Genomic DNA, 26,366 nt, shown 5'->3' with positions numbered 1-26,366 from the left:
CTCAGCGGTGCTTCTTCAGCGTACTGTGGAAAAGGCTGCCAGTCGAAATTTGGACGCTGCGGCGGGAACATCGACAGCAATGGTGACGGAAAGCTCAAATCTAGCCGCAATGGTAAATGTGGCAAAGGGACTGGCCTGACCTGCTTCGGTTTCAATACCCAAGATACTTGCTGCTCGCAATACGGGTTCGACACTATATCGTCCTTCAGTCGTACACCGCTAACAATGTCACAGATGGTGCGGTGGCTCTAACGCTTACTGCGGGAAGGGCTGCCAGAAGGGTTATGGAGAGTGCGGTGGTACGAAATCGTCGTCCGCGCGAGCTTCCTCGACTATGCGAGCATCACCGTGCTTCTATGCACCCATCATCGGTTAGCACTTCCACTCGTTCGACTTTGGTCACGTCGACATTATCTCGTGCCGTTACTCCTGCCGTCTCCACTACGCCCACTGTCACCAGCACTTCAGCTAGCTCGAGCACGATGTCTTCCTGGGTGTCATCATCCTCTGCTACATCATCCACATCAGCTGTTGCTTCTTCGACTGAATCGTCGTCCTCCGCTGCAGTGTCCATCCCCGGAACCTCGTCATCAGGTGTCGCATCCACAACTTCAGCAACGTCCACAACAGTACAGGCAACTTCAACGAGTACTGAATCTTCTGTGATCGAGTCATCATCCTCGACCGCAACCACGCCGTCTTTGTCTTCATCCGAAATATCTTTAACAACAGTCTCATCTACAGCAACATCTGTGTCGCCAACCTGCAGCTCGACGCTTGTCAATATAGGAGTCCAGCATGAGGGCGAGTGTTCCGGTATTTGCGATACCATTGCAATCGTTTCTGGCACATGCCAAACGGTTTCGTTTGACTCTGAGAAGTTCAATTTGCACATACAGGCTTTTTGATGGCCCTTGTCCCACTCCTTCAGCTATTTCGTCAGCTATTTCGTCAACATTCGAGTCTTCATCTTCTATGCTCAGTTCTTCAACAACCGAGTCATCTTCTCCTTCTGCGCCATCCACGACTCCATCTCCCTCGGCATCAGAAGTAGTCTCAAGCTCTGCAGTATCATCTTCTCCCTCTGAACCTTCAACGACTCCATCTCCATCCGCATCAGAAATAGTCTCAAGCTCTGCAGTATCATCTTCAGCTCCCGCTCCTACTCCTACGATCGGCAATCCAGGTTTTGATGCATTTGCGCCAGGTGTCGCCCCGAGCCCGTGGGTCCTATCTGGCGCTGCGTCTATTGCTAGTGACACTGTATTCCCTAAACAATCCCGGCCGAATGTGTGGTAAGTTTATGTACCTCAAAGCTTTATGACAGCTTGATAGGAGTGGATCTATCATGAACTTACGCTAACGAAACGTTCACTTAGTCTGTTCCGAATCCCGACTGGCCGCACAGGGGCAATCTCGCAAATGGTCGATAATCTTGACAGCACGAAAAGCTACCGCATTGTCTTTTACCACCTCAAATTTGATACGCCTCCTGCCAATGCTTGCACTATCCGCACAACTATGGGTGGCTCAGAAATTAGCTTAGTCGCGCTCCAACCTCCTCGTAACGATGGCGTGTTCGCAAAGATCGTCTCAAACCCGTTTCAGCCATCAGCATCTTCTCTGCGATTGGAAATCACAATAAGTTGTACCGCTGGCCAGCTTAACAGGTCGCTGATAGATGATGTTTCTATTGAAGAGGTTCTATAGTCCTTATCGCTCAATCTTCTTGGGATGAATTAATTGGAGCTTTGATCTAGTTAGCTAATAGTACCCCCTCTGTTTGGGCTGAATTCTGGTATCTTTCCTCATGTCACTACGACTTTGTTACAGCCCATTCCATGCTTCGCTTGATGGCCGCATCCTGGTCAGCGACTGGCTCATACCCGAGTCGATTCTTCGCCTTCTCAATTGACCAGCAACAACTCTTATCCAAGTAATCCATGTTTTGCCTACGGAGCTTTGGTGTCACTGTGCCTAACGTGAAGATGCTGTATGCCCACTCGGTAACAGACGCAATCATTTGCATAGCCATCATCGGGAGGACCGTAACTTCATTGAGCTCGACAGGGTGGCCCATAGCAGCGTAGCATCTGCGCACGAAATTGAAGAAGGGTTCTGCTCTGCCATCAGAGACGAAGAATGCTTCCCCAGCGACACCAATCTCGGTATCAGGATCCAAGAGGGCTCGTGCAGCCAGAATATGGGCTTCTGCAGCTTTTCCGACGTAGACGAACTCGAACAGCTTCTTATTTTGACCGATCTGCATCTTGTGCTCGTTCTTGCGCACGCTCGAGACCAGCTGCGGCATCAAGTTGTTGTCACGTTCGCCATAGATGCCGGGTATGCGGATGACAGCAGTGCGAAGCTTTGCGCAGTTGGATGCCTGAACCGCGACATCTGCAACTGCCTTCGACATGGCGTAAGGATTTGGATGGTGGTTTTCATCGTACAGCTTGGCTTGGTCCTCTGTGAGCGGCTCTTCGCTGGGCTCCACCGCCGAGTCGGACGAAGTGTACACAAAGGCTCGCGTGTCCACGCATGCTTCAGCACACTCAAGCAAAACCTTGGTGCCTCGAACGTTGGTCCTGATGAGCGCCGCTGCCGTGTCGACCGATTTTGGAGATGCTGCGTGTATGACGACCTGGGGCCTGAATGCGTCGAAGATGGCCTGGACCTCCTCTTTTGAAGCGATATTGGAGGGATGAAGAGAGATGCGGTCGTCCTCTGTGCGCGCACGTGGGTTGCGACTGATGATGGCGACGGAAGTGATGGGATCGTCGAGCAGCTTTTCCACAATGTGCGAGCCTAGAAAGCCGCTACCACCAGTTACGAGTACCCTTTCCAGCGACGGCATTTTGGGCTGAAGATGAAGAATTCAACGCGGCATGCTTCAACCATTTATCCTCAAGCTCAGATTACGCCCTACGCCCCGCCCCGCCGCAGCGCCAGCGACAACGTGTTTCGATAGTGGAAAGACTGCTATAGCATCGCCATGTTCAATCGGTAAGTCGAATCAAGCAACGTGGTTTCTACGAATAGTCATCACCCCTGCGACATATTTGTCCCACCCGTCCTGGGCGGGGTGACCATTGACGATAGATGTGTTCAAACAGACTTCTTCTTACCTTGGCGATATCAGCCGCGCATTGCATCTTGTCGTCGAAGGTTTGTCGAACGAGATGGTGTTTTAGGGTGTGTCAAAGACCGCCTAGAACGAACGAAGCAATGTAAGTCGAAGTGGCTGTGAACATGTCGTCGACTGCAACCGGCCGAAAGCGACCAGGGTGCAACAAACAGCGACCTACTCCAGGAGCTGGAGCCATACACATTATCGCTAGGCTTCTATCGTGCCTTGTATCCATTGCGTAGCTCTCAGCTATTGGAAGCCCCAATTCATCTTTCGTTTTAGTTGGTGACCAGAAGTAGATAAGCTCGAATGTCGAAACCGCCGGATGCTTGTAGACGCGCCAATCGCGCTGCTCATAGGTCTTGATATTGCTCTCGGCCTACAGCAGAACGTAAAAGAACATCGCCGTTGAGATGATTGCGTGTGCGAAGACGCTGTTACGCGGAACGGCCCCTCCCACCCCGGCACCGTCCGCGCCACCCCAGACCCTGTTTCATCCCTTTCGAGCCTGCGTCGCCAGCACACGCGCCTTCAGCCGCAAACCTCAATCCACGATCTTTTCTCCGATCTTCGAATTCGTTGAGTTCACATTCATTCTTCCGTCCACTTCCTATCTTTTTTTGGTCGCGCAAACTTCCTTCAGCTCGGGTGAATCCTGAGATCGGAACCAGCTCAAGCGACATGCGAAACCGTTGATTTGGACCCAATCCGGAGCTATTCACCCGCTGCAACAACATCAGTAATGGCCCGACTCAAAGAGCGATGGGGATCTTTTGAGACGAATCATGCGAAGATGCGCACAATCATTGAGACGGTGAAGCCCTATGTTCCACCAATAAACTTCATCACGCTACACTATGCATACTTCATCAGCATGACGCTCCTTGGTAGCCTTATTTTCTGGGGCGCGTCTCACCCTGCAAGAAGCATAGGATGGTGGGACAGCATGTTCATGGTGATGAGTGCCATGACCGCGACAGGCCTCAACACCGTGAACGTCAGCCAATTAACTGTATTCCAACAAGTCGAGCTGGTAGTTTTGATGATGATGGGGAGTCAGGTCCTGGTGTCGTACTTTACAGTCGCGTTCAGGAAGCACATGTTTGAGAAAAGATTCGAGGATGTTGTCAAGATGGAGAAAGAGAAGCGACAGGCACGAAAGGGTGACATTGGTGCGGTAGTCGGGATGACGGGCGCGATGTTTGGGATGCCAGTCATGGGGTCATTTGGGAAGGGCAGGAAGGGTATGCCACCAAGGAATAAGGCAATGGTTACGGCGATGACCATTCCTGAGGCCGAGGAAACGGAAATGCCACCCGGCACGCCAGTGGGCCAGACGCAGACTCGGCCGTCACTCAGTGAAAGAGAACGGAGTGCGCCACAGCATGTTGGGTTTCTTGATCCCATACGAGAGCGTGAGCCTCACAAAAGGCCAATGTCAGCAACGACAGGACATTCAATCTACAACGTGCAGAGCCACCAGACCATGTCGGAACGCCGCCGCTCACTTGGGGAAAAGTCTACGCTAAACGATGGCTTCAACGTGCAGTCATTCGTCAAGGAGCAAAAGCGCAGCATTGGCCGCAACGGGCAATTCTTCAACCTGTCATCAGATCAAAGAGAGTACCTGGGTGGCGTGGAATACCGCGCGCTAAAGTTCCTCTTCATATTCGTTCCCGCGTACTTCATTCTCTGGCAGCTGTTCGGCGCGATAGCACTTGGGGCGTACATGTCCGTCTACGAAAAGGAAGCCTGCGCCGTCAACGCTCAGAACCCGTGGTGGGCTGGCATCTTCCTGGCTATTTCAGCGTACAGCAATGCTGGCTTCACCCTTTTGGACGCGGGCTTCATACCGTTCCAGTCTTCGTACTACATCCTGTGCGTTGTAACGCTCTTGTCGCTCGCTGGACCTGCTGCCTTTCCGGTCTTTGTGCGCTTCCTCGTTTGGAGCATGTCCACACTTCTTGACCTGTTCTCCAAAGACAAGGAGTATGGCATATGGAAGGAAGGCTTCGACTTCATTCTCAAATTCCCACGACGCGTATACACCAGCATGTTTCCCGCTCGAGATACCTGGCTTTTCATCGCAACTTTTGGTTCATTCGTGGCGGTCGACTGGGTCCTGATTCTCGTTCTCGGCATTGGGAACCCGACCATGGAAGCCATACCGCTCGGTCGCCGTATTTTCATCTCCCTCTTCGAAGGCTTTTCAATCCCGTCGGGAGGATATGCCATCGTCTCGCCCTCGGCAATGTACTTCGACGTGCAGGTGCTGTGGCTGGTTATATTTTACACCGCTGCGTACCCACACATCATCACTATGCGCAAGACCAATGTTTACGAGGAGCGCTCACTGGGAATTTACGAAGGCGACGAGGCGGAACCAGAACAGCTTCACTCCGCGTCCAGCTCGCTCTTCGACGTCGACGCCGCAATGCCCTCTCTACCGTCCTCTGTCCCACAGCCAGAAAAGTCATCACTCGCGCCCATCAAATCCCTCGGCAAAGTCGGCGTCCGCGGTACCGCCTTCGTTGGTCGCCAGCTCCAGCGGCGCATGACGGCCTTCAACGGTGTTGGTGTCGCCCACGCGCCAGCCACAACCACACCTGCTCCCTTGAAGCGATCAGTCACCATGGACTTCAATCGCGCGACATCCGTTCACTCACTCACGCAACACCCACCGACAAATCCGCCCTCTCTCATCAGCCAGCAGGTCCGCGGCCAGCTTTCCCACGATGTCTGGTGGATCGCATTCGCCCTCTTCCTCATCACGCTGATCGAAACACACCACTCCATCGGAGATCCGCGCACCTACAGCGTCTTCACCATCCTGTTCGAGATTGTGAGTGGATACACGACGATCGGGATCAGCATTGGGCTGCCGGATCAAGCGTACAGTTTCAGCGGTGGCATGTTCACTGGCAGTAAGATTGTCATGATTCTGGTAATGCTACGAGGTCGGCATCGTGGACTGCCTGTTGCGCTCGATCGCGCAGTGCGACTGCCGGGGAAGAAACTCGGAGAGATCGAAGAAGAAGATGCTGAGATTCGAAGTATGTTTTCGCAGTAGAAGAATTCAACGTAGTTATTGTGTGCACGTTACTATGTATCATTGTCACTCACAGTCTTCGTGCTCGCAAGTAGGGCAATGGTTATTAATCGTGGCCATGATGTGCTGATCGCTCCCGGTCACGAATCCCTCGTCGATTTTACGCCATGGCAGAGATTTCGCGGTTCGTGCAGGAGCTCTCGTTAGTACACGCGCACTTCAACTCATTTCCAGGCAAAGATTATCAATCATCATCTACTGCTCCGGTGCCTACCCAGGAAAAGCGCTTGAATCTTATCTAGTTTCTCACTCAACGGACACCACCTTACCAATATTATTCGCCGCTCACATAGCTTATGTCTCTTGCCGTTAATCTCACAGTATCGTCACCAGTTGCTACATTCATACGTACGCCCGGAGTCCAAAAAGTGTAGGGGACTCTGGAAAAGGACTATCCAGGTACATTTGCCTCTGCTACTTCAAAGCTTTTTAGCGCCTTGCAAGGTATCAATACTTTATAGAGTCTGTCCAGGTTCGTATATGAGATCGCAGCTGCTCCCTCACAGTATCTTGAGTCTAGACAGACATTTCATCTCGCATTTTTGGAAATTCGACGATGTCCCATATTTCCAGACCGCCAGCTCTTACAAACAGTCTCTCATACCAAATATGAAAGCTGCGCTGCACGTCCTTCACGCATGTGCTTCTCGTGCGTCTTGAGCAAAGTATTATGGGTTCTTGTAGTAAGACTACGCCTCTCCTAGTCTTCCCATGATTGTTGGTCGTGTTACTAGAGCGACTCGCAAACCCAGCGCCTATCATGGTCAGGGTCTTGCTCTCAACGCCACTCTGCATCAGGGCAGCAGCTGAATTGGTGATGTGCTCTCTCATACGCATCCGGTATGGGGACGCAAAACTGCAGTGAACGTAACGACGGCGAAAATAGGTATTTGCTGGCGAGTTCAGTCGCCCCAGCTTATGGTCTGGTGCAGGAAATTGAGAGAAAGTAGGGCATCAATTCTTCGTATTAAGGTTTTATCGAAGCAAGATGCTCCCATTTTTCTCCCTAGATAACCAATCTTGTCCTTGTATTGTCTCCTTGTGCTCCCCGGTCGACCCCGGACAGTAGGAGAAAATACACATCGACGGGGAGAACCTTTCTATAAAGCCAAGTATAAACTGAAACACATTGTATTCGATATAGTGGATTCGACAAGCTAGATCAAGCTTTAACCATTATTCTCAGGATTCAAAGTAAGAAGAGTAGTAACGATATTGTCGAAAACGGAATCAGATGACGCACTAGTCAACTGCGTGTCTTTTTCCGCTTCAGCTCTTTCCATCGCCGATATGACTTCTAGCCGTAAGTATGAATGGATTATATGACAAAGCTATTACTTACGATTTTGACTTGTCCACACGCAGTCTCTCATTCCGAGGAACGGTTTGTCCTTTATCTGGCGCGACCCGAACATGATGCTGTCATCTCTGTCGCATAGAAGGCCCATGTGGTATAACCTGTCTGGAAGTCCACGTCCTGGTTCAACGAAGGGCGTCAGTTTATAGGCCTTGAACTTTACCCTTCCCTCGCCAGAGGTCTTAAATGCTCTCCAAGCTCTCATAGCGTCGTCTATATCTGTGGTAACACCCTGGCCAGAGTCATATCGTCCATCCAACACCAAGGGTTTCTTTCTATATTCAGCAACCCAGAAGTTGCCGTTCGGATCAGGCTGGTCAACTGGCGGTTCTCCGTCTATTTTATCCTGAAGGTATATCCCAAACACATATTCGACATCAACACTTTCAAATGGAATTTTAGACGGTGCCGGTGGATCGCCAGGTATACTCAGGACTTCAACCTCCCTATCAGGTCGTGATTCAAGAGCACGGAGTACTACAGTTCAATTAGCAATATCTCATTTGTATAGCCTCATCCACTTGCAGTACAGACTGGTCCCAGGTTTCTGTTCCGAGACGGCGTGACAAACCCATTGGCCGAAATCTTTTGGGTTCTGAGAACAGTATGCGGCGATGTTTGCCAATTTGGCTTCGGTAGTGCCGTGAGGAAACAAATAAACTACCGTTTTGAATCCTTTTTCAATGGCCAGCTCGCCATGGACGGGATAGGTCGTGACACCTATGCCTGAATGCCATGTAGCGGGGTCATCCGGATCGGTCTGTGACGGAGGTCCGTAGTAGACGAGCCATACATCAATGCCTCCGTTCGGTTTAGCGTCCATGTGGTACTGATAATTGAGACCAAGCAGATCTTCTACCCGAGCACTCGGGAAAGTCTCGGCGGATGAAGATGAGGCCATGGTTTGGTCTTTGTGGGTTTGGAAATTTTTGGTGGGTTGTAATAGTTTTGATGCTATTTGCTTAGGGTGCAGTCTGGATTAAAAGAGTTAAGACAAAGGTGGAAACGTCCCTTATATACTTACGTTCGAGTCAGAATTGAGCACTAATGTATTTTTGACTCAGACTTCAGAGTCACTTTTGCATGGGTCACACTCATGAGTTCGGTCAGTCTTCAGTTGACACAATTATACTAGAACGCGCCCTTGGTATTATTAAAACAGTGTCCGAACATAAGCGCATCTATCATCGTTCACTACTCACTTCAATCATCCTGAAGGTCATTCCTATGCGACCAGATTAGCTTGTATTTCGGTATCTTATTCCCATTGAGGAACAATCGCTAATAGCAAATGCGGAATACACTTTAGAATTCTGTGACCTCTGCAGTCATAAAGTATTTAGAGAGTGTTGCAAAGCACTGGGCCGCAGTTCATATATCACCCATGCTAGGAAACTACATCGCACCTGCTCGGGCCCAAACACGTGCTAAAACCGAAGCTACACATTGTCAGTCTGATGTGTCAAGCATACGACCCCCGACTCAAAATTGTGCGTGTGCCTCCAGGCTACCGATTTCCTACCGCTGAGTCGTTTCTTCGCTCTGGATTTGATTGTCAAGGCTGTCTATCCAAGCATCTCTTCGTACTCGAACTACGTGCGTGACTTCCAAGTTTCATATATCGTTCGGATGGTTCCACAGTTTCTCCCACCTGCGTTCTTCCCACTCCTGCCAAAAAAAGCAAGATAAAAGACCCAACTTCACGCCCCACTTTCTTGTCGAATGACGCATTTACATTGATATGGCCTGGCCGGGTAGCCTCATCGTTTAGACATGGTCGCTACCCTATTCTGAGATGCAAAAAGTGTTAATCACTTCGTTTGCAGTACCATGGCTGATATCACTTGAAATAACACCAGTATGATGATTATAGATGACTTAACGTACACAGGGGGCTACGAAGAAAAATTCACCAAGCAACGCCTCTTAACTAAGCCTACAACTTAGACTACAAAACATTCTCAACCTTTTGGCTACCTACACTGATGACAGCTACTTTTAGAGATCTCTTATCGGGTCAAAACGACGGTTTCTCCCTGGGTTATCAGGCGCTGCAGTAGCTTTATTGTGCGCATCAGCTGCAGCGGCCGCAAGCTTTTGAGCCTCGACCACTATTTCGAGTAAGTGAATGTTACTTTTCAAATGAAGTATTGGCCCACTTACAAAACGAACTCGTTCCATAATTTGATGCATCGTCCAATGCCGATGTCCACGTGCGAAATGAACTCGTTCCATCAAATGATGCTCCCTCTAACGTCGATACCCACTTGCCAAAGTCTGTGGGATGATTCGTACAGTAGGAGACTATAGCTTCCAATCTTGGCTGCTTCTGCGCCGGCGTAAACTCGTACATCTGCATCCGCCATCCTGGCGTGGCGTATACCTTCTCTGCAAATCCTCGATTTGTAGTGACCCCTATGCCCGAATCGTGCGCATTGGCACCATCAGGATCCCTTTGGGTGACAGGCGGGAGGTATTGCACGATCCAAGCTTGGCCATTGAAATCTCCAGATGGCGCCTTTGCACGTTGACCCTGACGGAGCCCGAAAAGTTCCTCTGCAGGTTTGTTGTCAAAAGGCTCCATGGCTCTGTAAGATTTCATACCCTGTTCAAGGGCGGTAATTACTGCATTGTGTGAGCCTGTATTCCTTCACCAAGGTGTGATTGACTGACGATTTTGACTCGTTCCAAGATTCCAATCTCCGCGTTTCTCGACAACCCATTCACCAAAAGCTGTCGGATTGTCTTGACATCGCCTGCATATGTCTTCAAGCCTGGCATCTCTATCCGTTGCCCCATTTTTAAAGCGGTACATCTGTATCGTCCATCTATTTCGTTGGTAGGCCTCCCAGGCACGCGCACGTACCGTTGTGATGCCTAGTCCAGAGTTGAATTTATTCTTGAGCTTTCGGTATTGAACGATCCAGAAATGGGCGCATTCGATACCTAATTCAGGTTCCAGACGGTCTTCCGGTGTAAGACCCAAGACGCTTTCTGATTCCAAATTCCTGAATGGTTCACGTGGCACAAAAATCTCTCGAGCGCCCGATACTAGTGGAAATGTTGCTTGCTGTGTTGTCACAGCATCGTATTCGTCCATTTTGGTCTGATAGTATTGTCTGGAGAAGTCGTAATCTGTGGTGTTAGGAAACCCCATAAAGATGGAAAGGTCATTTCTTTTATACACGAGTCTGAGTCAGAAGCAAACAACATGTTGGCTCACACGGTCCATAGACTGACTATGCTCAGACTCACCGTTTGCCGGGGCTGAGCTCAACAGCCGTCATAATCTCGATATAAAATAGAGAGGCGTGGTGTTCGTACTACCAGAAGAGCGCACTGACAGGCGCACACACAGACATGACTGCTACATGAGTGTACGTACTGCATGAATCATGGTCAAAATTTCAGTGAAGCATTGCGGGCGGCTTGATATCGCTATTGAGTCAAGTAGACCACCCAAGAAATTGATTTGTGCGATGTATAGTGTCACCAAGTTCACACATGAGGACCTCGGGAGGCGCAACATTACGTGGATGGGAGTGCAACAAGGTTGTTCATGGAAATCAGAATCATTTCATTATATCTGTCACCCTGCAACGCCTCGTAATTGAACCCGAAAATCGACTGCAAAACGTTCCCTATAAACTACGTGGGCTGTGGTGTTTCATCTGTAGTTGGGTCAAAGGGCAGCTTTCCTGCAGCTTTGTTGGACGGTTTTCTTTGAGCATCACCTACAGCTGCAGGGGCCGCGCCAGCTATGTCTGCGGCATCTTTCACTGCTATGCATAAGCCAGTATTCCTCTTTAGACTTGGGATGAGCCAACTCACAGAAAGAACTGGTCCCGATCCACGAACCGGCGTTTCCACCCGGGTCCGATTCCCAGCTGCCAAAGTTTTCGGGCTGGGAAATGCAATGACTTGCAATCTGATGCCATTTCTCAGCCCGCTCTTTGTTCGTAAACTTGTACACGCGCATCGCCCATCCCGGATTAGAATGCACCCGTTTCGCAAAGTCTCTGCTCGTAGTAATGCCTAAGCCAGATCGAGGAATAGCATAGCCATCGTCAGTGATGTCGAACAGGATTGTGTCATACTTGACCAGCCAAGCATCGCCATCTGCATAAGTTTTCAACATTCCCTCAATGAATCGGTCAGACGCATTGAGCTGGAGAACTCGCTCCGAAGATTTGCCGTCGAAATACTTTCCGGGTGCCGATGCTCTCTTAGCTCGGGTGTCGGAGTCTAGTTCAAGAGCGCAAAGTACTACTACTGGTTAATCAAGACTGACCTCCTGCGAACAAAGCACCTTACAATGTTCAGTCGCCCCGACATGCTCCTTGCCTTCCACTCCACTATAAGTCCATGCACCAAAATTCACAGTGTCCGTCGAACACTTGTTATGTAGGGCTTCCAACCGCGCATCTCTCTCCCCTTCGAAGAACTTGTAATTTCGCACCACCCAGCCGGCTTGGAGCGCCTCCAAGACATGCTCACTATTTGTTGTGATTCCTATACCAGAACGCCAAGTATTGGCAGCACGGTTACATGAGGGTTTCTTCTGGTACTGGACTATGCTGAAGTCACTCTTCTCGCCAGTTAAATCGGGCCAATTACGGTAGTCTTTCCTAAGGTCCAGAATAGATTCCGTTTCGATGTTGTCAAAGGGTTCACGAATGTATGCGACATTCTCCGACCTAATTTGACGTTCTCGTGCAATTAACTTTGGAAGAGGCTGCGACATCTCTGACATTGGCGTGTTTGCTGATTGCTTTGGTGGTGTAAGGTGGGGTTCTGTTTATCTTTTCTGGTCTGGTGGTTTCCTTTGGAGAGGCTGTAAGAGAATGCTACATGAACATTGGAAAACAACTCCCTTTTATACATGATTGTGAGTCCCAAACGAGAACAATTTGACTCAAACAGTCCATGGAGTCACTCTCTTTGCACCAACTATCTGTCGGGGTTGAGCTCGTCGGGGTTGGTACTACCAGCAACGTTACCGCATTGGTAGCAGCACGCCTTCTGACGGCTAAATGAGTGTATGCGGTACGTGAATCATGATCAACCGCCCTTTACAGGTCTCCAGAGGCCATTGCGTTCGACATCAGTCACTTGTGTGACCAAACAAAGCAATGACCACCAGCTTCATATAGAAACAACCGCTCACCTCCAAATGTCACAACACCACACTCCGCACAAAGTACATCCCACTTGAATGACTCACACTCTTAATTTCTGCTTCGTTTACTATCTCATCGCTCGCGCGTTCTACCTTTCCAACCGCCGCCACCTCACACTGCTCGACTATGACGCTTCCACTCCTTCTCCATTTACAATGGGCGCCATCTCTTTTAACATCTCGCGCACACCAATCTCAATCTACCCTTCATTCTCTCCCAACCATCCATCACTCCCTCCCCCACGCCTCCAACGCCCCCCTCAAAACCCCCTCATCCCTCGGCTTAAACACAACCCGATAATCCCTACACATCGTGACCAGACTCGTGGGATCCGCGCTGCCTCTAACCGGGTGCACATCGACCTCCGAATCCTTGATAATCTCAAAGCTCCCCAGCATACGCAGGAAAACAAGGTACAATTCGCGGTTCGCGAGCAATGAACCTGCGCACATGCGGTAGCCAAGGCCGTAGGTGAACAAGGGCGCGTCGGAGTGCGAGAGCCAGCGTGCGGGGCGGAAGGTTAGTGGATCAGACCATATTTCGGGATCTGGAAGAGGGAGGGTTAGTGGGTGGGAGGGAGATGGGGAGAGGAGAAGGACGAACCCATATTACACGCCCATGCGTTGAGGTAGATGGTACTCCCCGCTGGAATAACCTTGCCCTCGTACGTCACATCTTTTACGCTCGCGCGCGGCAGATTCAGTCTCAAGACGGTGAAGTAGCGCAAACACTCGCGCACCAGCGCGACGATGTACGCGCATTTCTGGTCGTCGTAGGCATCTGCCAGGGGCTGCAAGGCGGGGTAGTGCTCGCGGATAGCCTTGATGGCTTCGTCTTGGATGTCGGGGCGTTGGGCTAGGAGGGCGATGGACCATTGGACTAGGGTGGTGATTGTGTCGAGGCCGCCGGATAGCATGGTCAGGCTTATGGATGTTAGTTCCTCCTTGCTTAGAGCGGCTTCTTTGTCTTGGATGATGTTTGCTTGGATACAGGGTTTGTGTATGCCCTTTTCCATTCTATCGTCGAGGTCCTTGTTCAGCTTGGTTAGATAGACGTCGCGTCGCCGCCGCATATCTCTCGCAGCCGCCGTTCCCTTACTAAACGGATTCAAGCGCAGGATTGGGATATAGTCTTGTAGATTCCCTGTCGTGCTACGGAATTTACTTATCATCGCTTCGACTTCACAGATTTCGTGGAACATGGGGTCGTGTCGGCTTCCCATGCGTGTGCCCCAGTTCAGCGTGAGGGCGAGGGATAGGGAGAGGCGCTCGATCATGGGCATGGGGTCTACACCTTGAGTACCTGCGGCTCCGGAGTCGAACGCGTCTTGGATGAAATCTTTGGTCTCCAGGTCCAGGTGGGAGATGTATGTGGCGATGGAGGGTTTGTTGAGCGCACTGGCAGCACCTTTGCGGCGACGTTTGAGCGAGTCGTTGAAGGGACTTGTGCCGATTGTTGTGCCAGCTGTGTTGGAAAGGACTTTGTGGAAGGTCCAGAAGACGGGGCGGGAGCTGAGGGCCTGGCTGTTCGCACCGAAAATCTGCTTCGCTGCTGCAGCGCTGTTTACCACTATAACAGGCTCATTGCCGAGCTGGATTTGGTAGACGGCACCATAGGTTTTGCTCCATTCTCGATACTTCTCGGCAGCATTGTACTTGATGTCTGGGATGTTGCCAACGATTGGCCAGTTTGTGGGTCCAGAGAAGCCTTTGATGCGGCGTGCATAGCGTGCGTATTCGTTGGTAAGAATGTACGATATCGGCAGTACGAGTAGTAGAACGATGATCGAACGGACTGGGTGTTCCAGAAATTGGGCAGAGATGAAGTTGATAGTCAGCCCGATCATAGTGGGCAAATGGTGAATTACTCAGGGTAGAATCCCGCGCATAGCACGAAGACGCGTCTCACCGTCGGTTTATACATCTCGCGACGGTGTACCCCGGATTTCCATGTCGTGGTAGCGGCTAATGCGGGGAAAGCGTGATGTTAGAGCGCGGAATTAGCGACACAACGCGGAAGTCTCCGCCGAGGCTGAGAGAGGCTTTCTTACTGTGAGCAGAAGTATTGGCTCGTTGAGTCAAGTGCATGAGGCTCGATTCCGCGCACGTGACCTGCCCATCTATCATCGTCCTGCCCGATGTAATTCTCACCATCCCACTCAAATGCAGATTTGACAACATCGACGGCGAAATATTGCGCCCGGAGCAGATGATCTCAATATTAAGAAGAGTGAGCGACAAACCTATCTGCTCTAATACCAACAAGATCGAAGCTGCAAGGCGGTCACACGACTGCGAATTGAGCCGTATGTCATCACACTTCATCTCATCTATCCTCATGTATGCGGCTCTTCTCGATGATGATGAGTGGCAGCCACAAGTCGCATACGTGAGTGGTAGATTAATGCTGACGGCAGTTGCAAGCGAGCGCGCGGCAGGGATGTCAGTCTTGGTGCCCGTTGTCCCATCTGTCATCATCAACTATGTCTTATCAAAACACGGTCCACCTCTTCCGCTTCCATCGGCCCTAGTTTTCACCGAAGAAACAAACTTTCCTGTCCACGCACACGACACGCCTCTGCCCCTTTGCGGCTGACAGCGATCATCTCCGAAGCAGGGACGTCTCCTCGTGCTCCCTTGCCGCGCCCGTGCTGTTGGATAAGAACAACATGATCTCACGGCTTCGCACATGAGTTCCGCAAACCGAGGGTGGTTGCAGGAGGGTATGATTCGCGGACACATGCTGGGCAAGAACCTGCTGCCCGGCGACGAAGAGCTCGGCAAGAAGGACGACGACCACAGATATCTTCCCGCGCGGCGGACGGGCTGGTCGATATGGAACCACAGTTTTCGCTGGCGGCGGCGAAGGATATTGCTGGTTGTCGCAGGGCTGGCGCTGGTGTATATGATTATGAATGGTGCTGGAAATGTGTCAAGAAGAGCCAGCACGACGGGATATGAGGCGTCGTATGCTTCCGAGGATGGCAACGAACCGACCGGACCGCCCAGGGGAGTGCAGGCGCTGGACAATACGACGCCGCATACATTCGACGGGCGCATACGATACTACCGCCTCGCGCGCTCTCTGCGCAAATCTGCGGCGAGGACGGACGGATACGAAGCAATCAACCGGAACGTCCTCTTCGCCATGGCGAGTTTGAAGAGCGCCGCGACTCTCCTGCCGATGGTGTGCGAAATGTCCAAGTGGAGTAGGAATCACGTACACGCCGCCTTCATGGGCAGGGAGGACATCTCCATCGACGACATTCTGGCGATAAACGGAGTGGACAAGGAAAAGTGTCCGGCCATGTGGCATGATGCGCGGCCAGACTTTATGGAGTACAGCAGCGATGCGCGTGCCCAGTCGGCAGTCATCGGCGGCATGTCGCACATCCAGAGCATGGTGCATCCGCAAGTCGCCATCATGGATGACTCGACATCTGAAGAGGGCTTTTTCGTGCAGGGCATGCGGAATAAGACCAACAAGCTGGGCATCCCGCTCATCGAGCTGCCGAAAGACAAATGGGAAAACTTCATGTGGATGACACGGCTCGATACAGGATCTCTGCGGCACTGGCATGAACCAACCGTGGATATTCTGATACAAGTACCGCCCGAGTCGTCGAGCGTGCTGCGACTACTCAAGTCGATCAAGGATGCCGATTACAGCGGTCTGAAGCCGCCGCGCATCATTCTGGAGCTACCAGCCCAACTGGACGAGTCAGTCAAGAAGCACATCAAGAAGTTCAAATGGCCGCCACACGATGCTCACCCGCTTGAATCGAGTGGCTTGGTCATCAGACGGCGCATCAACAGCCACCGCGCGACGCAAGAAGATGCTGCGATTCGCTTCTTGGAGCTCTTCTATCCCACCAGTGCGAGCAAGTCGCATGTCTTGCTACTTTCGCCCCAAGCACAGCTCTCGCCGTTGTATTACCACTTTGTCAAGTTTGCGCTGCTCGAATACAAGTTCTCCAGCTTTGGCGAGGAGGATAGCGCCAGCCTGATGGGCATAAGCCTCGAGCTGCCACCAGTCCTGCTTGACGGCAAGACGCAGCTTACTCCACCGACCCTTGAGGACATGAACACGAATCGATACAAAAGACTGTCCCAAAATACGCGCAATTCGCCTTTCCTCTGGCAAGCGCCGAACAGTCACGCGACACTCTTCTTCGGAGACAAGTGGGCAGAGCTGCACTCCTTCCTTAGCAACCGCGTTGTCAAACACCAAGACTCGCCCAAGACTACATCCCGAATCAAACTCGTCTCCGAAACACTTCCCGCGTGGACAGAGTACATGCTCGAGTTCATGCGCGCCCGAGCTTACGCGATACTATACCCCGCCAAGACTTCAGAGGCACTTGTCACTGTCCATAATGAGCTTTATCACGCACCCGAAGAATTCAGCCCAAGATCAGAAGAAGAAAAGGAACATCAAACGCAGTCGCTTGACGAGCCTTTCCTCCGCGCTGAGCATCCTCAACGCCCCGTTAAGCAAGACGAGTCCAAACTCGTCCCCTACTCAAAGCCCCTCCACCTCGCGCTGCCCTTCGAAGGCGATCTCCCCGAGGTTCCCCACCTCCCCCACCTTCTTTACAACGGTGAGAAGATCCCTACTCCCAACATCTCTCAAGTTGCACTGGACTACGCCAACCAATTTCGGAGAGAAGTTGGTGGCTGTACGATCCCCAAGGGAAAGCACCGGAAGATTGTGCCTGGAGAGGCGGGCGACCTGTTTTGCTGGGGCGATGAGGAGGAGAGCGAGTGGGTTGATGATGTTGAAGAGAAGATTCTGAAGGCGCAGGCGAAGGATTGGATGATGAAGTTGGGGGATGAGGATGAGCCTGCAACGGCGTTGCCTGAGGAAACAACTAGCACGAGTACGAGTACGAGGACGAGGATGAGGGAGCTGAGTAGGCCTACTTTGGTGGTTGAGGCGGATTATGATTAGAAGTGGTGAGGCGTTAGGGTAGCCATCCGACATTGTAATGTGTATCACATATAATTTGTTGTATAATTCCAATTAAACGTCTTGTTGTAAAACTGGGTCTGTGTACCGTTGTCCAGACGTGGGCCCACATGATGTCAACACACTAGCGCAAGATGTGGCAAGGTGTGCACGGACCGCCTATGGTTTTTTGAAGTCTGAACCTCATCTCTGTTGGTCGTGACAGAAGCGCATCACCAGCTTCGCCCGCCACTCACAGCGCCTGCGTCTCTTTCTTTTCCCTACCGCGTTGTAGCATTCGTCTTTCATTCTTTAGTCACTGAATAGCCACAGACGGTGCCCACAATGCTGGCACGTGCAGCTCGGCGGAACCTCCGCAGTGATGCTGTCGTGTCGCATGCAAAAGCGTGCGAGCAATTGACGCTGCCATGGCTTTGCCCGGCGGCATTCCGACGGACGACGCATACAAGTGCGCTGTTCACAACCACCCCCACACCCGCACACACATCCGATGGGCGACGGGCCCAAAGACGCTCGACGTCGCCGCCGCGACGGCAGAGCCGCTCTCTTGCCACGACGGCCGAGCTGCAGCCCACGCCCGCACAGTCGCCCTTCCACGGCCTCATGCAAGCCTGGGGCTCCCGCACGCCCTCGCCCGAGCTCGCCCGCTTGACCTCGTGGGACCGGTCGAATCCACTCGTGCTGCGAGACGAGCTCTCGGTCCCGCAGCTGCTGTCGAAACGGCTGCCCGTCTACATGGGCACCAGTCCACTGGAAATGTACCAAAACCTCTACGCGTGTCTGCGCGTGGATCGGGTAGACCGCGCCGCCATCATCCTCGCCCGCCTCACCGACATGCTGGAGCCCTCGGCGCCTGAATTGGTCGATGCGCACAACATGTACTTCCAGACGCTGCTCAACCTTGCCCTGCAAGACCCCAAGCCGGAGAGCATGTCGCGACTGGAGGATTGGTACGCCCTCAACTTCGAGGCCAAAGGCATCAAGCCGACCTCGTCGGCGTTTGTAACGCTCCTGCGCGGAGCCATGAACTTCCTGGAAGGAGCCGCACAAGACGAGGCAATCGCCAAGTACGTGAGCATGGCACGGCAACACGGAGAAGACATGGTGGACGAGATCAACTACTCCTCCGAGTTCCCCGACGAGGAATGGAATCTGCTGATCCGCGCACAACCCGACGAATTCGAGGAGCCGCCCCGCGTCGAAGAGGTGCGCGACATGCTTGTCAACACGCCCGAGTCACGGAAAGGATTCATGGAACTTGGCCTCCCCTCCGACTTCTCTCAAAGGATCTCGGAACACATCTCGAACATCTCAATCAATCCCGTGCCACAAAAGGGATTCGGTCTGGATTCGCTCAAACACGCACTCTCCATGTTCGCCGACGAAACTGCGGTTCCCTATCCTCACGACATGGCGGGAACGCAAGAAGACAAGGACCGCCACCACGCCCACATGCGCCAACTCCGAATGGAACAGGACGGCCTAGACGCTGCTGTCCAGCGTTGGAAATTGGAAGATGAGAAGCTACAGCAAATGGGTGTCTATGGCGTCATGAATACCAAGAGCATACAGGCACTCATGTACAACTGGTACAGTGCAGTGCTACCGCTCTTCAAGAAGCATATAGAGCGGGCTAAGGAGGTTATGGCTGCTCCCACTGTGGAAGTTGGCAAGGACCCGTTACAGATCTATGGCCCCTGGTTGGAAAGATGCAAGCCAGAAAAATTGGCTGCCCTCACCGTCTCGCGTGCCGTGTCCTCAAGCTTTTCACGGGATGGTAGCCGTGATACCAAATCCCTGAAAATTTCCGCTTTAACTGTTCAACTTGGCACAGATATCATGGATTACCTAAATGCCGATGCTCAGGAACGCCGGGAGACATTTCTCAAACAGCAACGCCAGCAGTTGCGCAAAAGCTTGGTCGGACAGTTGCATAAGACGGACCAAAAGAGCGACAATTCTGAACAGAATGCTGCCCAAACCGCTACCTGGACGTCAGGCACAGTGAAAACCCGGTTTCCCGTCGAAGTCAAGACGCTCTTGGGTGCACTGTGTCTAGAGCTCCTCATGCAGACGGCTACAATCACCTTCACAGCCAACGATCTAAAATCTGGCAAGCAGCTCACCAGTACCCAGGCGGCTTTCCACCATGGCCTTGAATATGTCCAAGGAAAAAAGATTGGCTACCTATCACCTCACCCGGAGCTAGTTGGAAAGCTTCGCAAGGACTCTGTAGCGAACATCCAGCCCGTCAATTTGCCTATGATTGTGGAGCCAAAACCATGGACGAGTTTCCAGGACGGCGGCTATTACACCCAGCCACAGCGAGTTGTTCGCCAAAAGGCTGGGGACCCTGCGCAGCGCGCGTATGCCGAGTCTGCAATCGAGAATGGGGACATGGCCAAGGTGCTGGCTGGATTAGACGTTTTGGGCAAGGTCCCGTGGCAGATCAACGCGCCTATCCTAGAGGTCATGTTACAGGCTTGGAATAAAGGTGAAGGTATCGCAGGACTAATTCCCGAGAATCATGGCTTGGAGCCTCCAGTAGAACCACCCGCAGACGCCCCTCGTGTAGAGCGCGCCAAGTGGGCGAAGAAGCTGCAAGAACACGAAAACCTCAAATCTGGTTTACACTCGCAACGTTGCTTCCAGAACTTCCAGCTCGAGATTGCACGCGCATTCGCTGCCGAGAAGAAGATCTACTTCCCTCACAGTGTGGACTTCCGTGGCCGTGCATACCCGTTGTCGCCGGTTCTGAACCACATTGGCGCGGATCTTGCCAGGGGCTTGCTCAAATTTGCGAACGGCAAAGAACTTGGAACAGTCGGATTGCACTGGCTCAAGATCCACTTGGCTAACCTTTACGGGTACGACAAGGCCAGCTTGAAGGAACGCGAGCAGTTTGCCATGGACAATCTCAGCGACATATATGATTCGGCTACGAACCCTCTGGACGGCCGGCGCTGGTGGCTCAACGCCGAGGACCCGTGGCAGTGTCTTGCCTGCTGCATGGAGCTGAAGAATGCCTTCGACTCAGCGGATCCCACGCGCTACAAGTCGCAGTTCCCTGTGCACCAGGACGGAACATGTAATGGTCTGCAGCATTACGCTGCGTTGGGTGGCGACCATGCCGGCGCACGACAGGTCAATTTGGAGCCCTCCGACCGGCCTCAGGATATTTACACCGGTGTCGCTGAATTAGTCAAGGGCATGGTGAAGAAAGACGCTGAGAAGGGAGTCGATGTTGCCAAGTTCGTCGATGGCCGCATCACTCGGAAGGTCGTCAAGAGGACGGTCATGACTAATGTGTATGGTGTCACGTTCATGGGCGCCAAAAAGCAAGTCGAAGACGAGCTCAAGGCCATCTTCCCAAAGTTTGAGGAGACGGAGAAGATCCGAAGCCTGGGGATCGTGGCCATGTATGTTGCGATCAAGATCTTCGAAGCTCTGGGTCAAATCTTCAATGGAGCCCAGGAGATTCAGTACTGGTTGGGAGAGTGTGGCGATCGTATTACCACATCGCTCTCCGCTGAGCAGGTCGAAAAGATTGGACAGAGGGGCGAGGGCAAGGAGCCAACATTCGACCCAAAGTTCAAAACTCCCAAGAAGCTCACCAAGACTCATGTGACGAATATGAACAAAGCGATTGAGGCTTTCAAGACGAGCATCATATGGACGACGCCGTTGAAGATGCCCGTGGTCCAGCCCTACAGGAAAGATTCAACAACCAGGGTTCGTGCCAAGTTCCAGGACATCACCGTGGTGAAGCGTTCCTCCCACGACATCGTCGACAAGCGCAAGCAACTGCAAGCCTTTCCACCAAACTTTATTCACTCGCTTGACGCGACCCACATGACTCTTTCTGCACTCAAGTGCCACGAGCTCGGCCTGGATTTTGCCGCCGTCCACGACAGCTTCTGGACACATGCATCGGACATTCCCAACCTCAACGTCATCCTTCGCGACGCTTTCGTGCGCATGCATTCAGACGATATTGTTGGCCGTCTGGCCGAAGAGTTCAAAGCGCGCTACGCCGGTGCCATGCACATGGCCAACATCTCGGCGAGCTCCGAGGCTGCCAAGAGAATTCGTCTATGGCGCGCTAATCATTACGGCAGTGGACGGGGATCACCATCCAAGATGGCTGGGGGTCTGAGGACTGTTAAAGCTTCAACCGAGGAGATCGAATTGGAGTACAAGAGACAAAAATTACTCAAGAGTGATAACCCCGAGGAAGTCAAACAAGGGCAAGAAATGGAGACACCGACCAGCATCTGGCTCCAGCACCAGGATCCCAAGGCACTTACCTCCCACCGTCTCGGCTTGATCGGAGAGACCAAAAAGGAAAAGAAGAACAGATACGACGAGATGCGCGACAAGGTGCTCGACCGCGAAGCCGACGTTATTGCGGAAGAAAAAGGACAAGAAGATGCCGACATGCCATCTGAAGAGGCTTCCGATCATGGGTTTAGAGACCTCCCTGACATTAATGAGAAGACTGTTATCGCCGTCTGGATCCCTCTTACCTTCCCGCCCCCTCCGAAAAAGGGCGGCTGGGACATTTCCCGCCTACGGGAATCCAAGTACTTCTTCTCGTGACTTAGTCCGGCTCTACGCGGCAACGCCGAACGAGACTTTTACCGCACAAACAACGATTGGCCCATTACCGCCACGGCCGAAATCATCCGCTTCTGTGCGCTGGGCTCAAACACCAACACGCTGGGTTTCCCGCGTGATCATAAGTCGTGGTCAGATGCTTACCTTAGGATGGTGATGGGGAAGGCGGACAGACGTCCGAATAATACTGATGATGATGAGGGCAGCAAGGAGGAAGCGGAGCGGACGAGGGCGAAGGATCGGTACCTACGCCTGGCGATGTGGAGGGCGGAGAGACAGGAGAGTGGCACGTTTGAGGGACGGAAAAGGAAAGAGGGTGAGAAGAGGGGACGGAAGAAGAACGTTGTGGGTGTTTAGGGGGCGTTTTGTGTGCTTTGCATTGCGATGGTGTTTTTGGCATATATCGGCTTGGGATGGGATGGGAGGATGTAGAAGGGTGCGATTGATACCCTATGTATGTATGTATGTATGTATGTATGTAATAGATATGTATGAACGCATGAAGTAATCTTCAATTGAGCTAGTTACTAGGCAGCGGCAAGATCCGTGTTCGGCTGCACCTACACGACGTATTCCAATAGTCTTCAGGAGCATACTTGTAGGTTAACAAAAGAGCTTGGGCATGTACGCTACTGTAAGATGTTAATACTACATACAGGCTAACCCTTCACCCCAGACGGCGGACAAGAATTTTGCTGGCGCCTGGTGGGTGTTTGAGTAAGGTTGCAGTTGACTTGCATTACGCAGTACTGCAAGTTGTCAACTACGACGCAAAGTTGACAAGGGTACCTAATAGTCCCAAGGTATACATAGTATCACTGCATTTTAATTGCTACGGCAAGGCTTCGTGTATAACTCCAGGCACTGTAGTTGCTTTTCGTTGTCAGTAAGAAATCTGCAGTCGTTGAGGTCAAGGAACCACGCCACGTGCCTGCATCCATCCAGGGACCGGGTTTGCGCGCGACGTCGCTACCGAAAACGAAGCACATCGTTCCTTCCCGCCCGGCATATATTCGGGCCGGCGCAAGTATCCACGACCTCAACCACCACCACTAACTGTCCCCTCTCTCACATATATACACGCAAGTACTCTGCAGATATTAACGCGACTTGCTTGGACACCGCGGCTTCTCCTCAGTAGAGCACACAGTATGAACAAGGAACTATTTTCCATTGGTGGACTCTCCCCATGTGTCACGTTACGATTTAGGTCCGATTCTCCATATTAACCTGCACACCTAAAGCGTACATCGGGGGTGTACATCAAACACCGATTTGGCTTGGGATCGCCCAAAACATGTTACCTTTGATTCTGTGCGTTCGGAAGACTTGCTGTTGTTTGGTGGACTGGGAGAGAGCATTGGGTAGATGAAGACGGAGGAATTTGCGGGATCGGCAGTCATGGAGATGCGGGCTGGGGGTGGGTGGAGTGGAGTAGAGATGGATAGAAGGGTGGGTATAAGATGGCTATCGCCATCTTGTTTTGTGAGGGTAGTGGAGTTGATAGAATCGAAGTTGGCACGTTCTCTTCTTGTCTATCCTTTATTTTAGGACGCGTTCCCATCGACCATGCACTTCACGACCGTCGCCCTCGCGGCCCTGACCGCTACATCTACATATGCTTCCCCCGTAGAAAAGCGCGCTGCCAAAGTCGACGAACTCGTCGGTTTCGCGGCAGGCACAACAGGAGGCGGAAGCGGCGCCGGCACCGTCGTGACTTCCTGCGCCGCCCTCACCACTGCCGCAAAGGCAGGCGGCGTGATCAAAATCTCCGGAAACCTGTCTGGCTGCGGCATCGTCAAGCTCGTCAGCGACACATCTGTTCTGGGCGTTGGCGCGAATTCAGGTTTGACGGATGGCGGCTTCCAAGTCCGCAAGGTCAGCAATGTGATCATCAGGAACTTGAAGCTCTTCCGCGCGCCCCAGGGCAAGGACCTGATTGACATTGACGCCTCGACCAAAGTGTGGGTCGACCACTGTGACCTCTCCTCCGTCGGCCTGACCGGCGACAAAGACACATACGACGGGCTGCTGGACGCAAAGCACGGCGCGGATATGCTGACGTTCTCCTGGAATAAGTTTCACGACCACGTACGTGCTTCCCCTCTGACTCATCCTTTGCTTTCTAGATACACGACGCTGATGGTAGTGCAGTGGAAAGGTTCCCTAATCGGCCACTCGGACTCCAACGCCGCCGAAGACACGGGCAAACTGCATGTAACATACCACCACAACTCCTTCAACAAAGTGAACTCCCGGCTCCCTTCGATCCGCTTCGGCACCGCGCACGTGTACAGCTCGTGCTACAACGGCGGCGTGTCGGGCGTGAATTCGCGCATGGGCGCGCAGGTGTTTGTAGAGAGCAACTCCTTCACAAATGTTGCCAAAGCGGTGGTGACGAATTTGGACAGCGACCAGGAGGGTTTTGCGACGGAGGAGAAGAATCTGTTTACCGGGTGTGAGACGCAGATTACGAAGAAGGGGACGTGGAAGCCGAGTTATCAGTATACCGCGGACGAGGCGGTGGGGGTGTGTGGGATTGTGGAGAAGAGTGCGGGTGTCGGGGTCGTCACCTTTTAGGGAGAGTCAAGGCTGGGGTGGAACGATGCCGGGTCATCAAAAACTTTTGTACATACTTCCCTTCGTGGATATACTTTGCAAGCTTCAGACTTGATACGAGCTGTGTATATGATCATGTCAGCTTTCAGTGGACGCGACCAAGCTGAGCAATAATCAGTGATTGCCCCGGGATTTTCACACGACGACACAATAACCTGGAGATCTTTAGTGCATTGTCGAGTACTAAATACAAGTCGAAAAGTATCGCTGAATGGTCTTCAATGCTGTACAAACATACGTCAGCGAAAGCCTCGTCATTGACTGTTCGCCCCTCACGAATTATTGCTGGAGCTGGTGACGCGCAGAAAAGAAAAGATGATGGCGCGCAGACGCAACGTCGATGCTTGGATTCACTATAACGCCATATTTGGGTATACCACTTCTTCTATCGTGTGTCGCCACTATGCGCCCCTCCTGCAACTCGACATCCTCTTGCCACCACCGTCCAACCCATGCTCCATGCCCTCTCATCCACTAAACACCCAGGTCATCGAGAAGATGACACAAATGGCCGCACAAATGAGGATGACTTCCGGGCCAGCCTTGATTCCCACCGGCAAGCCCTCGGTCGTGTACTGCGCGACAATGCCTTGAGTAAAGTTCCTCTCCGCCTCCTGCAGCGCAATCGCCGTCTTGTTGGTGCACGCGTTGTTGAGCATTTGGTCGGCGGTAAGCGCAGGGAGTTTCGCCATGGCTGCGTTGAGCATGCGCGCAGTGATGATGGTGCCGACGGGGGCCTTTTGCATGAAGACGGTGCGGTACGAGCTGTTTGCGCCAATGGTCGACATGTTGGCGGTGACTTCGTAGTCGAGGCACATTTCCATCATGGAGAGTTGCGCGGGGACTTGGCGGGCTTCGAGTTTAGCTGCGGGCATCTCCGAGGCAGCGACGAAGCCGAGGATGGACAGCAGGAGGACAATGTTGGCGAGGATTGACGAATGCATCTTGACGGGCGAAGCGAATGGAATAGTTTTCGGTGAATTAAAAGATAATGTGTAAAAAAAGAGTGACAGTGAACCAGCACAGCGACAGAAGAGTAGTGACGAAAGAAAGTTTGGAGGTTGTTGGTTGATTGAACGACGCCTCAGGTACCAAGAGCGAAGAAGGGAACAGGCGACAAGGAAGCGAGGAAAAAGATCAGGCCACTTCGTCGTGATTTATCGTCGTGCCTAAGATGTTGCCGGGGGTGTTCTTACTGCGCTGCGACGTGCAGTGCCAGATGCAGCTGGTTATGAATCCCCAAGTGTCTCATCGTGGCCGGGACGCTGTTAAGCGCCCCTAGTTGACGCCAGGGGGCTAGAGAACAGTAGCTTCTTGTCCTCGGCCTTACAAAGCCAATCGTCGTACATAGTCTACGTTTTGCCTACACCGTCATTTAGCTGGATC

At 52.2% G+C, this 26,366-nt stretch overlaps 12 protein-coding genes across 12 annotated transcripts; 5 read left to right on the top strand and 7 right to left on the bottom strand.

Moving 5' to 3' along the window:
• Window positions 1-343: 343 nt before the first annotated feature.
• SNOG_13920 (hypothetical protein) lies at window positions 344-895 on the bottom strand (the record flags this gene model as incomplete). Its single annotated transcript, XM_001804069.1, has 1 exon — window positions 344-895. The coding sequence occupies one exon, from the start codon at window positions 893-895 to the stop codon at window positions 344-346; it is 552 nt and encodes a 183-aa protein (XP_001804121.1).
• An 80-nt stretch (window positions 896-975) lies between these two features.
• SNOG_13919 (hypothetical protein) lies at window positions 976-1,710 on the top strand (the record flags this gene model as incomplete). Its single annotated transcript, XM_001804068.1, has 2 exons — window positions 976-1,295; window positions 1,380-1,710. 2 exons carry the CDS (start codon window positions 976-978, stop codon window positions 1,708-1,710), a joined length of 651 nt encoding a protein of 216 aa, XP_001804120.1.
• Window positions 1,711-1,816: 106 nt separating this feature from the next.
• Window positions 1,817-2,857, bottom strand: SNOG_13918 (hypothetical protein; the record flags this gene model as incomplete). The annotated part of the gene is made up of 1 exon (XM_001804067.1): window positions 1,817-2,857. One exon carries the CDS (start codon window positions 2,855-2,857, stop codon window positions 1,817-1,819), a length of 1,041 nt encoding a protein of 346 aa, XP_001804119.1.
• Window positions 2,858-3,872: 1,015 nt separating this feature from the next.
• SNOG_13917 (hypothetical protein) lies at window positions 3,873-6,200 on the top strand (the record flags this gene model as incomplete). Its single annotated transcript, XM_001804066.1, has 1 exon — window positions 3,873-6,200. One exon carries the CDS (start codon window positions 3,873-3,875, stop codon window positions 6,198-6,200), a length of 2,328 nt encoding a protein of 775 aa, XP_001804118.1.
• A 1,208-nt stretch (window positions 6,201-7,408) lies between these two features.
• Window positions 7,409-8,497, bottom strand: SNOG_13916 (hypothetical protein; the record flags this gene model as incomplete). The annotated part of the gene is made up of 3 exons (XM_001804065.1): window positions 7,409-7,533; window positions 7,582-8,073; window positions 8,131-8,497. 3 exons carry the CDS (start codon window positions 8,495-8,497, stop codon window positions 7,409-7,411), a joined length of 984 nt encoding a protein of 327 aa, XP_001804117.1.
• A 1,097-nt stretch (window positions 8,498-9,594) lies between these two features.
• On the bottom strand, window positions 9,595-10,883 carry SNOG_13915 (hypothetical protein; the record flags this gene model as incomplete). The annotated part of the gene is made up of 5 exons (XM_001804064.1): window positions 9,595-9,707; window positions 9,760-10,221; window positions 10,270-10,411; window positions 10,463-10,715; window positions 10,852-10,883. The coding sequence occupies 5 exons, from the start codon at window positions 10,881-10,883 to the stop codon at window positions 9,595-9,597; spliced, it is 1,002 nt and encodes a 333-aa protein (XP_001804116.1).
• Window positions 10,884-11,244: 361 nt separating this feature from the next.
• On the bottom strand, window positions 11,245-12,340 carry SNOG_13914 (hypothetical protein; the record flags this gene model as incomplete). Its single annotated transcript, XM_001804063.1, has 3 exons — window positions 11,245-11,375; window positions 11,428-11,862; window positions 11,911-12,340. The coding sequence occupies 3 exons, from the start codon at window positions 12,338-12,340 to the stop codon at window positions 11,245-11,247; spliced, it is 996 nt and encodes a 331-aa protein (XP_001804115.1).
• A 663-nt stretch (window positions 12,341-13,003) lies between these two features.
• Window positions 13,004-14,622, bottom strand: SNOG_13913 (hypothetical protein; the record flags this gene model as incomplete). Its single annotated transcript, XM_001804062.1, has 2 exons — window positions 13,004-13,323; window positions 13,380-14,622. The coding sequence occupies 2 exons, from the start codon at window positions 14,620-14,622 to the stop codon at window positions 13,004-13,006; spliced, it is 1,563 nt and encodes a 520-aa protein (XP_001804114.1).
• An 842-nt stretch (window positions 14,623-15,464) lies between these two features.
• SNOG_13912 (hypothetical protein) lies at window positions 15,465-17,726 on the top strand (the record flags this gene model as incomplete). The annotated part of the gene is made up of 1 exon (XM_001804061.1): window positions 15,465-17,726. One exon carries the CDS (start codon window positions 15,465-15,467, stop codon window positions 17,724-17,726), a length of 2,262 nt encoding a protein of 753 aa, XP_001804113.1.
• A 342-nt stretch (window positions 17,727-18,068) lies between these two features.
• On the top strand, window positions 18,069-22,718 carry SNOG_13911 (hypothetical protein; the record flags this gene model as incomplete). The annotated part of the gene is made up of 2 exons (XM_001804060.1): window positions 18,069-22,327; window positions 22,349-22,718. 2 exons carry the CDS (start codon window positions 18,069-18,071, stop codon window positions 22,716-22,718), a joined length of 4,629 nt encoding a protein of 1,542 aa, XP_001804112.1.
• Window positions 22,719-23,930: 1,212 nt separating this feature from the next.
• SNOG_13910 (hypothetical protein) lies at window positions 23,931-24,941 on the top strand (the record flags this gene model as incomplete). Its single annotated transcript, XM_001804059.1, has 1 exon — window positions 23,931-24,941. One exon carries the CDS (start codon window positions 23,931-23,933, stop codon window positions 24,939-24,941), a length of 1,011 nt encoding a protein of 336 aa, XP_001804111.1.
• A 346-nt stretch (window positions 24,942-25,287) lies between these two features.
• Window positions 25,288-26,140, bottom strand: SNOG_13909 (hypothetical protein). The gene has a single exon (XM_001804058.1). It carries the CDS (start codon window positions 25,922-25,924, stop codon window positions 25,448-25,450), a length of 477 nt encoding a protein of 158 aa, XP_001804110.1. The 5' UTR covers window positions 25,925-26,140; the 3' UTR covers window positions 25,288-25,447.
• Between the last annotated feature and the right edge of the window lie 226 nt (window positions 26,141-26,366).

The sequence above is a fragment of the Parastagonospora nodorum genome, assembly GCF_000146915.1.
Source record: "Parastagonospora nodorum SN15 chromosome Unknown scaffold_29, whole genome shotgun sequence".
Lineage (NCBI taxonomy): Eukaryota > Fungi > Ascomycota > Dothideomycetes > Pleosporales > Phaeosphaeriaceae > Parastagonospora > Parastagonospora nodorum.
The sequence above is the reverse complement of the archived record's forward strand: the minus strand, read 5'-3'. Positions and strand labels throughout refer to the sequence as shown.